The following is a 16,566-nucleotide window of genomic DNA, read 5'->3' as shown; positions in this document are numbered from 1 at the left end:
TTAATCATCGTTAGTCCACAGCAGAATAATCAGCTTAACTTCGGCACCCAAACCCCGGCGCATGATTCTCCGGTGCGTCGGTTCAGGCTGACCCAAAGTGTCGACGCCAGTGTTAAGCCAATACAGACCACCAATGAACGAAACAAGCATGATTGCAATCAACACAGCCATGATCCCAAACCACCAATTAAGCAGACCAGTAGCTTCACCAGGAACAGTGACATTCATACCAAATAAGCCGGTAACAAGATTGAGGGGCACAAGGATTGTCCCAATCAAAGTAATTTGAGAGAACAATTCATTAATCCTCTTATTGGCGTTGAATGACATGACTTGCAACTGAGCCAAGTAGTTGGAGTGTGACCGACTGAAGATTTTTTCATACGAGTTAAGGTTTTGGAACATTGTAAGGACATGATCCTGAATATCGCCCAAGTAAAGAGCAATCTCTCCCCGATGCATGGTTAGCTGATCCTGGTGCCAGAAGTGTTGCTTTTCTTGATACCGCTTAGCAAACATCTTGATTACATCGGCCTTGTTAGAGAGTAAGCGCATTAACAACATTACTTTCCGACGCAGCTCCCCAATACGCTCCAACATCTTAGCAAAATCGACATCACGTAATTCAAATACAGCATCTTCGATAGCGTCTGCTTCATACTCAATCGCATCTATAACTGGAACAAAAGCATCGACAATGTCATCAATCAAAGCGTAACAAATCCAGTCCGCCAGTACATTAACATAGTCACTCAATTGACGAATACGACGACGCACCAGTACCGGGTGAGGCGCTGGGCTGTAATGGAACGAAAGCACGCCTTCAGCAAATACTACTATGTAAAAGTTGATAGGTTCCAAATATTCCTGCAGTTCCTGATCTTGGTCAAAAGTGTGGAAACAAACAAAGTAGTAATGGCGGAACAACTCTACCTTTTCGCGCAGTTCTTGAGTACGAATATCCTCAGCAGTCAACGGGTGAATACCGAACGCACGGGCAATCGTTTTCATCTCATCATCATTGGGACAAGAACAGTCCAACCACCAGGGAGCCGAACTACCGGGAGCAAACAACAGTTTGAACAGCTTACCTTCGGGCACGAGGCCGCTAAGGTCGTGCGAGTGAGTGGTGTCATTGTCACCTTGCATGAATGAAAACCGAGTGGGAAGGTTGTTCAGGTGGAGAGACTCGGACAGAGGCAGGTACTTCGAGCTCGTTCTCGATGCAACTGGTTTGACATTGCACTGGCGTTCTTCGGCAATGAATGAGTCGAGAACATTAAAATCAATATGAGGATGTTCTCGAGTAAGTGGGAAGCAAACATCGGCTTCAGTCAGTTGCAGGGTTAAAGATTCACGGGAAATAGTCCTGGCAAGCAGCTGCGTGGTCATCTGGCGCAGAATCTTCCGTTCGACAATCAGTTGTCTTCTGGTGCTCAGGCGCCGACGACCATGGTGCTCAGGCCAGTCGTGTTGACGATGGTCGTCAAGGGACGTCGTGGAGAGACTCGATAAAGATGCCATCTTCCATGGGGATTTGCAAAACTTTGCAGCAGCTTGCGAGATTTTTAACTAAGCCTGGCCACGAGGGGTTGATTGGTGAGGGGGTGATGCTTCTCACGTGACTCTTGATAGTGCGCATCGCAACCATCAAAATTTTTCCGTTGCTGCATATTTACCAGCCTTGAGTTCCTCCAAATTCCCTCAGCGAGATGTCAGGTCGTCAAGGCGGGAAGGCTAAGCCCTTAAAGGCGCCCAAGAAGAAGCAGCAGGATTTGGATGACGAAGATGCTGCGTTCAAGGCTAAGCAAAAGGCCGATGCGCAGGCTCGGAAGGAAATGGCCGCCAAAGCCTCCGGCAAGGGACCCTTGGTGGGAGGTGGTATCAAGAAGAGTGGTAAGAAGTAATAGACGATATTGACTGCGGATGGAGATTTGTAGCACAATTACTTTCGTCCCATTAAGGCCGTTATTGGTCCGTTGCACATTCCCGAAAGACCCGCGACCGTTATCATGGAATTTATCGCCTTGCACCGGTCTCTTGAAATATCGCCACAAACAGCAGATGTCTTAATCGGCAANTAAAAAAAAAAAAAAAAAAAAAAAAAAATAATGTGAGCATCGGTGGTGTCTCTCCTCAATCGATGAGTATATTATATTGAGTTTTAAACCGATTTACTTCATGGCATATTGTAGGCCCAGTCGAAGAATTTGGGAACATCCTCCGCTATAACCGAACAAAGCTTGTGATTAACAAGGAAGTTCGGAACAAATCCCCCTGCACTCAGCGTGGTCATCATTATCCAGCTGAGTTTTTTACTGTCGGCGTCATAAATAAGGCGTTCGACCAGAGCGTACTTCCCTATCGTTTCTGGCCCCTTCGGCTTAGTCAGCGACCACATCTGTTCTTGGATAGGAAGCTGAATAATTTCATGATACTCATTGGTTTTTGAGACGTAAACCAAATTGTAAAACGTTCGGTGTGATAAGAACGCACCGAAATCGTATTTCACCTTACTGAGGTAGGTTGAAGCAGTACTGTCATCTTGACCGGGAACACGACTAAGCTCGGTTTCGGCGTTAACGATGCTGTCCATGTACTGGCGTTCAAATTCGGTATGGCATTTTGCGTGATCTGCAACCAGACCTATAGCGTAATTATCAAGCTTTCGGGCGAATTCCTTCACGACGGCGGCAGGGAGGTGATCAAAGTGAGTCACGCGGACCGCCCAGTAATCATCATTAATATGGGTATGACGTGTTTCAACCCTGAGCTGGACTGGTTCTTCTTGGCAGTTCGCTCGAACGGTGTACGTATGGGTTTTGCTGGGTTTCCACTCATCCACTCTTTCCATAAGGTTATCTGCCTGAGCTCGCATCTCGAGACAGTTGGGATACGTGGAGATGGGCGTGGAGTTCATTTTGATGTCAACTTTAATTGCTCTATACTCGGATTAGTTAAGGGGTCAGATGATGTATAAACACAATTCGATGGTCACGAGCCCCAACAATTGACCGCTTCACCGGGGGGTGCCAAGGCTAGCTAACAGTTTGCTCGAGGCGCAGTCGACTCCGCTACGTGGGAGCCAAGTATTTTGACCTTCGCAATTCCACATACGTCGAAGGTGGTCGTATCGCTATTATAGAGATTCGAATGATGCGGGCAGGTCCATGTCGTTGTTGGTAATAGTGCGACTTCAATTTATGTATTGAGTTGATATCGACTCCACGCTATAATAAATTGCGCTTGTTGGCAATCAGGGCAACACCTTGGTGGCGGCCTCCACATAACTCGAAAGGTTTACCCAGCCATGACTATTCGAACACCGTTTTATACGAGAGAGAAGGGGTGCTGTCTCATGTTACTGGCGCGTGACGATACATCCACGTCTCTCCAATACTCATAAACCGCAAGTGGCCAAAAAACTTTATCACCTCTTACCTAGTTGAGTGTCATTCATCAGGAACTTCTGTTTCCTAGCAACCCACGTGACATCAATTCGCACTCTCGCCTAAACCCATATCGGTCACCTAAACGCACATTATCCAGCCGTCCATGTCGGGAAGAAAGAAGACGTTGCTTAAGGTGATCATTCTTGGCGACTCCGGCGTGGGCAAGACGTCGTTGATGCAACAATTCGTCAACCAGAAATTTTCCCAACAATATAAGGCAACCATTGGTGCCGACTTTCTTACAAAAGAGGTCACCATTCATGGGAAGCCGGTGACGCTCCAAATATGGGATACCGCCGGCCAGGAACGGTTCCAACTGTTAGGGGTAGCGTTTTACCGTGGTGCTGATTGCTGTGTTCTTTGTTTTGATGTCACAAATGAAAAGTCACTCAATAACTTGACATCGTGGCGCGACGAGTTCTTGGTTCAGCTGAACGTCCAAAACCCAGCTGATTTCCCCTTTATGATTATTGGTAATAAGATCGATGTTGATGATAGTAAAAAGATTCAAGGATTGCCGAAGAAGTTGCAACAAGCTGCCCACAACCACCTCGGTGGTTTAGATTACCCTGTGTTCCAAACCCTGGCCAAAGATGGTATCAATGTTGAGCAAGCTTTCGAAGTTGTTGCTGAAATGGCGTTGCAACAAGAAGAGCTCAATGAGACCAACCAAGATGCAAACACTGACTTTAATGATGCCATCAATATAAACATGGATCACGGTGAACTGGGCTGTGCATGCTAAACGTCCTCTTTTCGTATCTGGCCCCGGCGGCCGTTGCTTGTCCACGCTCTATATCATTTTAGTATCAGACGCATTATGTTATTACACCTATATGTATTCATTAAATGTCATTGGAACCAGTTAGAAGGGCCCCAGATCTTCACGAAACCGTCGTCTCCCACCAGACACCAAAGTTTACCGTAGTCACGAGTGAGACCTTCGGCACCTGTCCGCACGAAGCCGTTAGTATTCCAATCAACCATATTGCACGGGCCTTCATGGCCAGCAATGCGCAACATGAGCTGGCCTGTACGTGCTTTCCAGACAAAGATAGCGCCATCATCGGACCCACATAATACTAATTCATCATTTCCAGTGGGTTCTACATTGTAGCCGAAACAAGCACGGAGCAGATCTTTTGCGCAAGAATGTCCGTAAAACTTACGCTCCAAGTAAGGAAGTTGTACTTGAAACGGACCATTGCTCACTTCACCGCCAGAGTCATTAAGGGGATCAATGTTGAATAAGTGGAGCTCACCATCACCAACAGAGACAAGTAACTGACGTCCCAGTGCCAGGATGCAACAAGCATCCGTTCGTTGTGCTATGATAAACAGGCAAACAACTTCAGTCAGTGCCTCAGGCCCAAACAGCTCAGGAATCGAAAAGAATTGTATTTTCTGCAGGGTGTCAGTCGTTACCACGAATCTTTTGTTAGGGGTGACAGCCAATGCATTAATGCGATTAAGCACCCCTGTGAGCTTCTGAGCAAACAGACGAGGTCTGGCTTTGGGATCCGTCACTTCATCGTCCAGACTAAGCCCTAAATCGTCGTCGGCGTCGCCAGAGACATCTTCATCATCATCAGCACCGTCAATATTACCATAGAAGTCAAAAAGCTCTGTTCCTTGTACATCGAATGCTCTTAATGCTTTGCCATCGCTACCAACAATAAACTTGTCCGGTCCAATGAAAGCACATGATGTGGGGTTTATAACCAGCTCGGCCAATCCAACCATCATAAAACACAGCACTAATTTCTGCTCTGTAGTCGGACCTGCGCTTACCATAGAGTCAGATACTGGCCGACGAGGTACTCGGTTGGATGACTCATCAAGAAAGCCAACATTCCACACTCGTACCATACCATCCATATAGCAAGCCACGACATACTTCTCAGATTCATCCCAGCAACATGCCCGCACCAGGCGGAGTTTTCCCACCACAGGACGTAGGGAATTTGAGTCACCAGGCTGACGTAAAGCTTGTGCGTCAAGTGCTTTGGTGGTTTCAAGCGTACGAATCACTTTGAAGTCCCGAAGAACGTCATAAACGATGAGCTTTCCATCACGACTACCAGTGAGGAGCCATTTACCCAGTGGGGAAAACTTGGCAAACCATACCTGGTTCGAATGTTGTCTTAAATCGTATAATAGCAGAAAGGGGGCGCTATTACTGTCGCAAGAGTCGTCATTAGTTGCAATCAATGGATGACGAATAGCAAAATACGGGTCATTATTGTTCAACATGGATGCCTCCAATCGGGTCCTTGGAGGAAGGTAATACGGATTCTGTTGATCTTGCCACAAGTTAGCATACTCCAAAAGAGTTTCGAGATAGTTGGACGGAATGTCCACCGGGGGACCAGCAAGGACACGACGATGGGGTTGATTGAATGCTCGAGCAAGCAATGTATCCACTAGTAACTGTGCCATAAGCTCACGACTGGTGAGTTCGGTGCTTGATTGAATGCCAAATCCAAAGGAATACTTTGCCAGTTTCACTGCTTCTCGAACAGCGCCTTCATCAAACGGCAGGTCCAATATAAGTGCTGTTAATATCTTCAGCTCTGCATCACGGTTTAAGTTCATCAACACGTTACGGTCAAATATTTCGGTGACACGAGTAGAAGAACCATTGGGGTTGCGAAGAACTTCTTCAAGCGAGGGCTGAAGACAATCGAGGGTATCAAATAATACCGTGTCAACAAATTTCATCAACTCAGACGACGAGCTCGGAGAGCCAAACAAAATATGATCGACGAACTGAAACCGCTGTACCAAATAAAGGATGATCATTGCCACCAAACCCGGCTCGCGTGTAGGCGCCACAAGCTGACTCAACTCATTATTGGAGTGAGCCTTGATTTGCTTGGTAAGGAAATCAGCTACCTCCGAGTATCGACAATTATATAATTGGGAGCAAAGGCTATGCACAGTCTTTGTCAGACTATCATCAGGATTCGACTCCCATAACAGAGGCGATTGGGGTTGATAAGCTTGTTGATACAATTGAGCCAGCAATTCAGGGTATCCGAGATCATCTAGGGTCCTTTCGATCAACTTGGTGACGAACTTGACGTTGGACGGGGTATGCTTCTGCTTGGAATGCTGCATGTACGGAACAAGATGCAGCACACTGCAATTGGGTTAGGTGAGGGTGTTGCAATCAAGCGTTATCGGAGGTTATGTACTCGACGGAGCGTTCACACAGTTGACAATGATGAGTGGTTTGCTGACGAGATTTGAGCTTGGGGGCGGTAAGCGTTAAGGGCACGGAGACGCGAAAACAAAAGGGGTGGCGGTGAATAGTGAGTGTAAGATATAGTACAGTTTGAACGATGGAGTCTAAGGGAAAACACAATACTTGTGAGAAATTGTATATGTAACAGAGACTTGAGTTGTGCGCTCGCTGATAACTTCTCTCTATATACGCTGGCATGGGTGCTCATTACTAGCTACACTTGATTGAGAAATTATCAACATTGTTTAAACCAGAGCTTAGCTGATTTCAGTAGGATGATTCGAACAAATCAAAGCATTGAAATCCAATAATCACGTAGATCCTCTGGAAATGGAAACTCCCTGCAGTGATGACAAATCTTTAGGGTCACTTCAATCAGGCAGTCGCGTAGCGTGTAAAAACGGTCTGTGAATTTATACTCTCAAAAGTAGTGGAGATTAGTCTACATTACTCTTGAAAGTAAACGGAAATTAAAGCAGAAGGGAAGGTGTTTGTGAGATCGTTGGTTGGCTCATGGTAACAATCGAGTCTGTTTTTAAACTACTCAAATTTTTTTCAATCGTCGATTTTGTTCGATAAGATGTTAACCATCTACAGGTAATGAAAGTGCGTAGCCGTCAGTGATGGAAGAGTTGTCAGATGAGCCGACTTGCTAGGCAAGGCCCTAGGTAACGATAAGTGGTGACGTGGTTATCTATAAAACCGAAGAGTCTTAAGTCACACCTTATGAACTGTATGACGTCAACTATGGATGACCTTAACCAACTAAATTCTTATACTTCATAATAGGCTTTCGAAGCGATGAGAGATGACCGGCAAATGAAATGCATCTGTCACAATCGTTTCAGTCGCCGATATAACCCGGTGCAGTGACATAGATTTCAGCCATATGAGGGGTAAACACGTCAGCAAAACGTAATACGTCGGCGGTTATAGAGCCCTGTTCCGACTCTCAACACCACCAAATTTAACCTTAGGAATCAAGCACATCGGCGACGACAAGCAAGTCGTCCATGCACGTGGTTTTCGCTTCGGCGTCGATGGAGCCCAGTTTCGTTGATGCTTAGAATATCTACCATATCTGGTAAACTATGGCATGACTAAATTTCACTACAAATAGAACATTCGCAATTGGTGTTATCTTGAGCACAGACACATCAAGTTGCTGGTCACGTCTATTGTTATAGTCTGGCTGTTGTAAATCACGCATCTGGGCCACGAGCAAGCCCCAGCGTTAACCATGGCTGTATCCCGCTTGTTGACATCATCTAATAGCTTCGATGGAAATTGTTTCTTGTCAATTTTAATTTCTTATTTCCCCTGGACCGGTATTCTCCCATCAACCGAACAAATTATTTTTATATAATGTAAAAGAAACGCCATTATATCACAGTGTTCAGAGCGGTGGTTGTGAGCAAAATACCGAACCCCAGCTTTTTCCCCTATTTCGGTAAAATGCCGGCGACCGCCGTCGACTCTTGACCACTGTTCCCTACACAACACCCTTCATCAATTGAATGCTGGACCAAGGAGCTGGAGTTTCAGCCACTTATTATTCAAATTCCGCGTTGACTAGACATCTGCAAAAGAATTTTGGATAGAAAGAAATCCATTGAGGGGAGGGAAGGGCAAAATCATAGTGCAGAAGCATACTTTTTTTCTAGAGTTTAACTAGGCCCACTACGGCAGAACGAGTACAGACTAAACTCAAAAGATTGCGAAACTCCTTATTTAAGTTACAACCCAACTCCATGGTTTCGCTGTATTTCGTAGACCATTTCTTTGCTCATCCATACTCAATGAGTTGGAGCCAATTCCTCAACTGGGTAAAGACGTGTGGGGGGAAAAAGAGTATGTACGGTACGGAGATAGCTACTGAACGGCCACGGTTACGCCACGGGCTCGCGACCCCTGAGTGACCCCCCGGGCCAATTGTGGGGTACAGGATAAAGGCTAAGTAGAAACGGTACCGGTGGCCCCAGCGCTGACATAGAAAGTTGGACTTTTTTTTTGCCGTCTCTGTGCATGGAAATGAGCTTCCTCGGATTTTTTTGGCGTACGTTGGTCGCATTGTTCGCCGACAGCAGCGACGTTATCTTGACCGAGCACTAACAACCACCACCACGTCGATGATAGCCCCACTACGTTGATCACCGCCGCTCAACGAAACCTCGGATCGTAAATTAACGTCGGCTACCTGGGTTGCGGGATCCCGCTTTGCTACCCCAGGGTGACTGCCCCTCCGAGCCCCACTCCCCAACATTGACATGTGATTACTCCCCCACCTTCTCCTTTCGTCACTTTCTCAAGTGGAGCTTGTAACCCGCTCCGCGCTTAGTTAAAAAATTTCATGTGCCTTTTTTCGGGGACGCCCCTATATATTGGTGCCAATCTCGCCTAACCCGGATTCACCACGTTGACCACTTCACTGCGGATCGGGATGTACATCAAGAAGCCGTCATACCTGCTGGGCCTGCTGCCCCTCCGCATCCCCCTGTTCCGTCTGAAACTGAGACTGAGACGTGAAGAAGGTGCGGCTCCAGGCGAATCTCAATCGGTGGGTCTGGGGCAAATCTACCACACTACCAGCCACGACGACCGTCGTTCCGAGCGCCGCCGCGTCTCGCTGAGACTGAATGGCGATGACACCTCCATGCGCCGCCTGCGCTCCCAAGGTCGTTCCCGTCACGATGACGATGAAGAGCGTCGTGAACGTCGTGAACGCCGCCTGTCGCGTTACGCCGACGACGAAGAACGTCGTGAACGCCGCGATCGCCGTCATTCCCGCTCCCACCGCGATCGTGACCGTGACGAAGATGACCGCCGGGAACGTCGTCGGTCGGAACGTGGCCTGGACCGCCATGCTGACCGCCGTAAGCTGACGTCGTCGCGTAAGCCAGCGTCGAAGTCGCTGCGCTCTGGTGGTGGCGCTGCGGCCGCTGCCCCGTCGAAACCCAAAGTGGTGTTGCCTACTAATGTCGAATACCGTCCTGGCCGTATCCAGCTGTTGACCGCGGAACAAGAGCGTATCCACAAGCAGTACTGGGCCTACTTCCTCGCTTACTGGGGGTACGACTTTGGCTTTGATCCTCATGAAGTTAAATACCTGGACGTGTTTGTCGCCCTGACGGGCCGCCCTGAAGCCGGTGGTGGCGCTGGGTTGTCGCGTACGGCTACTCACAACTCCCTTCAACTGGGAAACACTCTGGCGCTGAAGAAAAAGAAGGGTTGGTTGGGTGGTAGTGGTGGTAGCACCCTGGCGGCGCCGGCGTCGCAACACCACGAGAACCACGCCCCGGCGAACTCGCCCCGGATGCAGGATATTCAAACCAAGCTGTCACAAGAACAGTTTATTCCCACCGACGTCCCCTCGCCCGATGTCGTAAATGTCTTCGTCAACCACTACAAATTGGTGCTGCCGGAATACTACAAGGAAACTGAAGACGACGGTGCTTCGAGTGACGTCAGCGACGCCGCCCTGTTGGAATCGTTTGTCACCGCTGACACTACCATCACCAACCCCGACGACTTCCCCACCGAACTGTACTCTAAGCGCGGCGGCGGCGGTGGTACTCTGAATGGGGCAATGTTGTCGGCGCCGGCTGCTTCCAATAAACCCGTCAAGCTGGTCAATGTCAATCCAGACTTGGCTGGTATCACTCCTGCCCAATGGCAACAGATGTTCATGAGCGCCTGCCGTAATGACTTGCCCGACAACTTCCTTTTGCGGTTCATGAGAGCTAGAAAATGGAATACTGAGAACGCTCTTAAGATGCTTTCTAAGCTGATCAAGTGGCGTATGGACTTTCCCGCTGATCAATGGGTATTGGAGTCCGACGGCCCGCTGTACCTCACCGGTAAGAACGCGGGGTTCATTAAGAATTTGACCACGGAAAAACTGTGGATCAAGGGTCTGGATTTCCAAAAGAGTCCCATTTTCTGGTTCCAAGCAAAGAAGCACTTCGGTTCTGACCTGCCTTCGGATGAAACCCAAAGATACGCTGTCACCACTATTGAATGGGTGCGCCTTTTCTTGCGTGAGGTCTCCGAATCTGTGGACACTGTCTCGATTGTGTTTGACTTGACCGGGTTTACTTTGAAGAACGCCGATTACACCACCATTAAGTTCTTAGCTGAGGTTTTCGAAGCCCACTACCCCGAATGTTTGGGAAGAATTTACGTCCACAACGCTCCCTGGATTTTCTCCACGGTGTGGAACATTATCAAAAACTGGTTGGACCCAGTGGTGGCGTCTAAAATTGTCTTCACGAAGAACTTTAAGGATTTGAGCGGTTACATTGCTCCGGAATTTATCCCTACCGATCTCGGCGGTATCGACACCTCTGGTCCTCACTACCCTATCCCTAAGGCTGGTGATGACCGGCCGCTGAAGGCTAAGGATGCCACGTACGTGCGCTTGAGAAAGGAACGGGACATCTTGTTTATGAGATTCCTCGACTGCACTGCTAAGTGGGTGGCCTCAACTAATCCTGATGTTTCTGCCAAATACCTTGAGGAAAAGACCATTATCAACGTCGAATTGCTGAACAACTGGATTGCCCTTCAAGGATACATCCGGAATCCTTCTCCTTACGACCGGATCGGGAACCTTCACATCACCAACTGATTTATATGATGATATAGTTATAGACATGATCAACATTAGCTACTCGTGCTGTAGAGTTTAATTTATACAAGAATCACTTGAAGTTGGTTTTCAGGATTTGCATTACCACTCGGTGCATTATTACACCTTTCACTACGAAAGAGTGGGGTTAAATTAAGATCGATCAACGCCGCAATAGAAGTCGGGGGTCAAAGGTGAACTAGGAAGCATTAAAGCCGCCTACTGTTCCAGGTCTGAGAACTTCATGCGTGAGGAGTAGCATTGACGATATCCCATCGTTTCGACCTCTTCAACCGTACATTACAACAATTAATAAGCACAGGTGGTTTCAAGGGATATAGATCAAAAATATATTCATTTTTTGATTACCTAACTGTACATGATCAAAGGTCGGTCGATTTAGGGCTCATATCAACTCGTCAATAGAACTTCTGAATCCCTCTCTGGTTCGAAGAGTCTCCTCAGACAAATTAATCTTAACAATGTGCAGGTTGCGCACTCTCATCGATACTCGTCGGGTAAATTACCTAAAATGGATATAGTGCTCTAGGTCAGATTGTTGAAGCCCAAAGCATCCATATACCTATTCTTCAAGATACCGCTTTCCTTAACAATTTTATGCTAAAATTTCGTCACAATCCAGTCTCAATGTGATCAGACCAGATATCTCATCTTTGGCCGTATGCTCATAACGCCTCCCTTTTTCTTCGGTGCCAGTGCCGCGCATCCCACCTTAATGGTTATCGAAACCATCAGTAGAATTCATTAGTGAAAAGGACTCAAATTAAGGGCAGGTTGCAATCCGATGTGCTCTCCTTAGTTCTTCAATACTCTCTCAATTTCATAGCGAAGTAGCTGCTTTCAATAGTGCAGATTTCGCTCGCACCTGCACTTTGTAGAAGATCAAAAAGCCGTACGGCGTTATGGAGATAGCTCAAATACCATGAGCAATCTGCCTTGGCACCCATGTCTCGGCCAAACCAAATTACTGAGCTGATTACTTTGGAAACGTTCGTTGGTGTCAACCCCTTTCAAACCCCAACTGCTGAAGGAACTCTGATCCAAGCCCATGAAAATGAATTAAGATCCAGAGCGACGAAGACCAAAGATGAAGTTGTCGAAACGACTAACTTGATGTATGGCAGCGAAAAGGATCCCGACAACTTTCCGGATGGTGGTACGCAAGCATACCTTGTGTTGATCGGAGCTTTTTGCGGTCTCTTCACTGCCTTTGGCATCTCCAACTCGGCAGGGGCAATTGAATCGTACGTGAAGAATAACCAACTTAAGGGAGTTGATCAGACTCTGGTCTCATGGGTATTCTCTCTTCACTTGGCCATTTTATATTTTGGCGGGGTGTTTTTCGGTCCTGTTTTCGATAAGTTTGGTGCCAAGAAGCCTTTGCTCGTGGGAACTATTCTCTCAACTGTGGGATTAATTGTTGTGGCCCAACTGACCAAACTTGTGCACTTCGTTCTCTCGTTCGGTTTACTTACAGCGTTAGGATGCCTGATCATGATGCTGCCAAGTGTGGGTGCTATTTCTCATTGGTTCCTTCGCAAAAGAGCGTTAGCATCCTCAATTGCGACTATGGGAGGATTGGTTGCTGGTTCCGTATTTGGTGCTGTACTCCCGAAACTCTACGAATCGATTGGCTTCGATTGGGCTATCAGAACAATGGCTCTTATCTGTTTCGTTTGCCTGCTGATCTCAGTCGTGCTTGTAAAAGGTAGAGACGCGATGAAACCCGCGCAGCATGAAGACATTCCATGGACCACAGAATTGTCGGCTTTCTTTCGTGGATTATTGGATTTGTCTCTTCTTGCAAACAAGCAATTTTTGTTATTGGCAGGGGCGTCAGGATTGGCAGAAATCGTGTGCATGTCAACACTTACGTACTTGTCATCCTATGCTATTAATCATGGCGTTCCTTTCAATCAAGCGAATTTGTTGATTACAGTGGTCAACGTTTGTGGTATCCCTGCACGAATCCTTTCGGGTTGGATGGCTGACCGTTGGGGCCGTTTCAATATCATGTTTGCCACTTCAATTTTATCCACAATTGTGATTTTTGCTCTCTGGTTTCCCGCAAAAGGTTCAGTTGCTTTCCTTTACGTGTTTGGTGTGCTTTTCGGTATCTTTACCTCTGCGATCGTGCTGTTGATTCCAGCCTGTGCGGGGCAAATTTGCAGTGCTGATCAATTTGGCAAGGTTTATGGCACTTTGTATTTCGTTTTGGCTTTTGTCATGATGATTGGGATGTACTTAGCTTCCGTGGTCATCAGTAAAGGAAGTCATGTAGACTACAGTCATTTGGTATTGTACGAAGGTGGTTTGGGTGCTGGCTCAGCAGTAGCATGGTTACTCGCTAGATGGCTGGTTGTCGGTTGGAAGTGGTGTAAGTTTTGATTAGAACGTCTCATTTCCCATGATGAGGACAATGGATTAATATAAACTCAAGTCTAATCGTTAATGCAGACTCCATTGTGAAGTATTTTATATTATTTAGAATGACTATATGCTTTAATCGTTTAATGCAAAATTGTTAATGCAAGAGCTTCATAAGAATTCCCATACCCTGTACAGACTTTGCCAATTCGTCGTGGGGTACATTGATTTTGATCTGGCGGTTGCTCATCTCCGCCAGTTTACCCCTAACTGAGAGATTTACAACAGCCATAGCTTCCAAAGCGGATACCACCTCCAAAAATTCACTTTTCTTTAAAGTACCCATAACACCCTCAGCTCGATCACTCATAATGTGTCTATAGGTAACGTAGAATTCGTGGATAGTGATATTTGCGGCGCAATGAGTAAGACAGCACAAGACCATCTTCTGCAGCATGTTGAGAGCAGTTAACTTCAGAGACAGTGGGGTTCCAAATGCCAGAGCGCAAATGCGAGCCATGTGGGATATCGAGACCAACAATAGCGGTGGCGGATCGACGAAAGGCGAGAGGTTCCGATTATACTCGAGCTCGACCGTTTCGACAGCTTTATAACAAACGTCCAAGGCTTTTCGTAAGTCTCCCGTCAACAGCAGTGCTTTCTTGCAGCATAACTGGATGGCCATGGGATGAAACAATTGAACCGGCAATTGTTGAAGTTTGTGAGTGACCACCTGTTTGATTTGCTCCCAAGTGTAGGGCATGAAGGATAAGTTTTTGGGGTTTTGACCTGTTCTTTTGAGTCTCGGTAAGAATTTGTCAGTGAAGTCCAAAGCGTTGGCAATACCGACAATGATGACCTGAGTAGGGTATGATTGGGCCATTTTTGCCAAGTTGAAAACGTCAAAAAGTACCTGCTGATCGCGAGTGAGTAACGCATCCATTTCATCCAAAACAATAAGAAGATGACCCGCATCACACTTGCCTTGTCTAAGATATTCTCCGAGATGCTCGCATGTTTGTCTCTTTCCAAAATGCACCTTCTTCACTAACTTTCCCATAATCTCCTGGAAAATTAGTTCGGGAGATTGTACAATCATACAATTAATGTTGACCACACATGCAGTCTTTCCTGCCATTTGCAAGTAGTCATCACGGAAGGGGTGGCGATAAAATTCGAGGGTTCGAGTCAATTGAGCGGTTTTGCCAGTGCCAGGAGGCCCTGAAATGTATAGTGATCCGGATGTGTTCGCAGTAAGATGCTCAGTAAAGAATTGCTTTAAATGCTGAGCTTCTTCATGTCGACCCACCAAGTGATCAATTTTCATATTCTGCGCAGAACCCCGCTGGAATAATGACTTAGCTTGACGGTATACTGACGCCGGCACAGGTATTTCTAACGATGAAGGAACATTCTTTTTGGGAGTAGCCTCCGGGCTAAGGATCGAAGGGCAAATTTTCTTGTTTGGAGTCAGTTGCTCTTGGGGTAGGGGTGTATTAGGATCCTCTTGTAACCTCCGCTTAGTGGGAGTCTTCGTAGGTGTGGGAGGGAGCACATTTGAGGTATCTTTGAGAACCCCCATTTCTCAACAATGGTTTTCGATATGCGGCGGCATCTGTACTCTATTTAACCTGAAACCGCCTTGAGATCAGACGCGACGCGTCTGCTTCGATTGCTCGTTATGTGCAGTCCGGTGGTTTGAAAGATGGCTGGTACAAATTGTATATATCAACAAACAAATGGCTTGCGACAAGCAATTATTTAATTGTCAAACTATAAGACTTTCAAGGTTTCCTTCACAGTGCTAGCTCCTCCTACTTATATGCACCGTCCGTTTGACGACGACGAGCAACTGATGCCATTAGTTTTACAGTGTGATCCTCCCATGTTGAATAGGCTACACTGTCTGTGAATTTGAGTGAACTCCGTCGGTGGTTGTAAGATCGTAGCCCATTTGCTGAATTCGGCTTCGACCAATGCGTTGACTTACGTCGCCTTCCTCAGGTTTTCAAAATCGTGTAGCGCCTTAGTCAACACGGGGTTCTTCCGAGTAACCATATAAACATCTGACTTCTCAATTTCTGTCCTGCTGGCGTGACGGGCAAACATCTCGAGATCCATTCCCAAAGCCATCACTTGATTGTAAACAAGCTCCACAAGTGCGGCGACAAACGTGGGTGTGGGCTTCACTCCTGGCATTTGCCGAAATTTTTGCTCGACAATCTCAGCGACCATTAGATAGACCACCAGTTTTACCTGCTCAGAACTCATGATGAACGAACAGTGTTAGTCGCACATAAAACCTCACTTTGTGGATGTGAGTGAGCAAACAGTAATTTAAACATCAGCGATATGCTTACACTATACGCGATTTCTATGAGATTCTGAAAGTACTCAATGAATATTTTACACTCTAAAACACTCACGGTAAAAACTACTTCTATGTCAAGCTTCTTTATAATTGTGTAGAGATGTCAATTTTACAGCTCAATGCTGATAGATTAAATTCGGACAACCCCGAGAGTACAGCCACAAAGATCACATCGACCGTCGATTATGCCAACGCTAAGTTCGTAAATTTTGTTTACAGGATTGCGGCCTGTGCCTTGGATAGAATAACTTGTAGTGTCACAAACCGAACACTGTGCCCCACTTTCAGTTCCGCGGTGTATTACTTCCACGATCCCCTCACTCATAACCCGTGAGACATTAGGCTGAAACCGCCCACTTTTCGCTTTCAAAAGAGTCGCCAGACTAACTTCTTGGTCACGGTTAATCCGCCATCACAAACAATTCGTTATTCCGTAGAGTTTGTCACTTAGATTGTTGGCACTGCAATCAGAAGCCGCTAA

At 46.7% G+C, this 16,566-nt stretch overlaps 7 protein-coding genes across 7 annotated transcripts; 3 read left to right on the top strand and 4 right to left on the bottom strand. All coding sequences in view use genetic code 12, as the record gives it.

The window, feature by feature from the left end:
- DIURU_001688 (magnesium transporter CorA family protein) lies at positions 1 to 1,524 on the bottom strand (the record flags this gene model as incomplete). The annotated part of the gene is made up of 1 exon (XM_034154258.1): positions 1 to 1,524. The coding sequence occupies one exon, from the start codon at positions 1,522 to 1,524 to the stop codon at positions 1 to 3; it is 1,524 nt and encodes a 507-aa protein (XP_034013646.1).
- A 655-nt stretch (positions 1,525 to 2,179) lies between these two features.
- On the bottom strand, positions 2,180 to 2,920 carry DIURU_001687 (uncharacterized protein; the record flags this gene model as incomplete). Its single annotated transcript, XM_034154257.1, has 1 exon — positions 2,180 to 2,920. One exon carries the CDS (start codon positions 2,918 to 2,920, stop codon positions 2,180 to 2,182), a length of 741 nt encoding a protein of 246 aa, XP_034013645.1.
- A 635-nt stretch (positions 2,921 to 3,555) lies between these two features.
- YPT72 (Rab family GTPase) lies at positions 3,556 to 4,197 on the top strand (the record flags this gene model as incomplete). The annotated part of the gene is made up of 1 exon (XM_034154256.1): positions 3,556 to 4,197. One exon carries the CDS (start codon positions 3,556 to 3,558, stop codon positions 4,195 to 4,197), a length of 642 nt encoding a protein of 213 aa, XP_034013644.1.
- A 107-nt stretch (positions 4,198 to 4,304) lies between these two features.
- DIURU_001685 (glucose-induced degradation complex subunit) lies at positions 4,305 to 6,572 on the bottom strand (the record flags this gene model as incomplete). Its single annotated transcript, XM_034154255.1, has 1 exon — positions 4,305 to 6,572. The coding sequence occupies one exon, from the start codon at positions 6,570 to 6,572 to the stop codon at positions 4,305 to 4,307; it is 2,268 nt and encodes a 755-aa protein (XP_034013643.1).
- Positions 6,573 to 9,139: 2,567 nt separating this feature from the next.
- On the top strand, positions 9,140 to 11,326 carry DIURU_001684 (CRAL-TRIO domain-containing protein; the record flags this gene model as incomplete). Its single annotated transcript, XM_034154254.1, has 1 exon — positions 9,140 to 11,326. The coding sequence occupies one exon, from the start codon at positions 9,140 to 9,142 to the stop codon at positions 11,324 to 11,326; it is 2,187 nt and encodes a 728-aa protein (XP_034013642.1).
- Positions 11,327 to 12,292: 966 nt separating this feature from the next.
- On the top strand, positions 12,293 to 13,735 carry DIURU_001683 (uncharacterized protein; the record flags this gene model as incomplete). The annotated part of the gene is made up of 1 exon (XM_034154253.1): positions 12,293 to 13,735. One exon carries the CDS (start codon positions 12,293 to 12,295, stop codon positions 13,733 to 13,735), a length of 1,443 nt encoding a protein of 480 aa, XP_034013641.1.
- Positions 13,736 to 13,871: 136 nt separating this feature from the next.
- On the bottom strand, positions 13,872 to 15,296 carry CDC6 (AAA family ATPase; the record flags this gene model as incomplete). The annotated part of the gene is made up of 1 exon (XM_034154252.1): positions 13,872 to 15,296. The coding sequence occupies one exon, from the start codon at positions 15,294 to 15,296 to the stop codon at positions 13,872 to 13,874; it is 1,425 nt and encodes a 474-aa protein (XP_034013640.1).
- Positions 15,297 to 16,566: the final 1,270 nt, after the last annotated feature.

Source organism: Diutina rugosa (genome assembly GCF_008704595.1).
Source record: "Diutina rugosa strain CBS 613 chromosome Unknown scaffold4_size502443, whole genome shotgun sequence".
NCBI classification, from domain to species: domain Eukaryota; kingdom Fungi; phylum Ascomycota; class Pichiomycetes; order Serinales; family Debaryomycetaceae; genus Diutina; species Diutina rugosa.
This window is presented reverse-complemented; position numbering and strand designations above follow the sequence as displayed.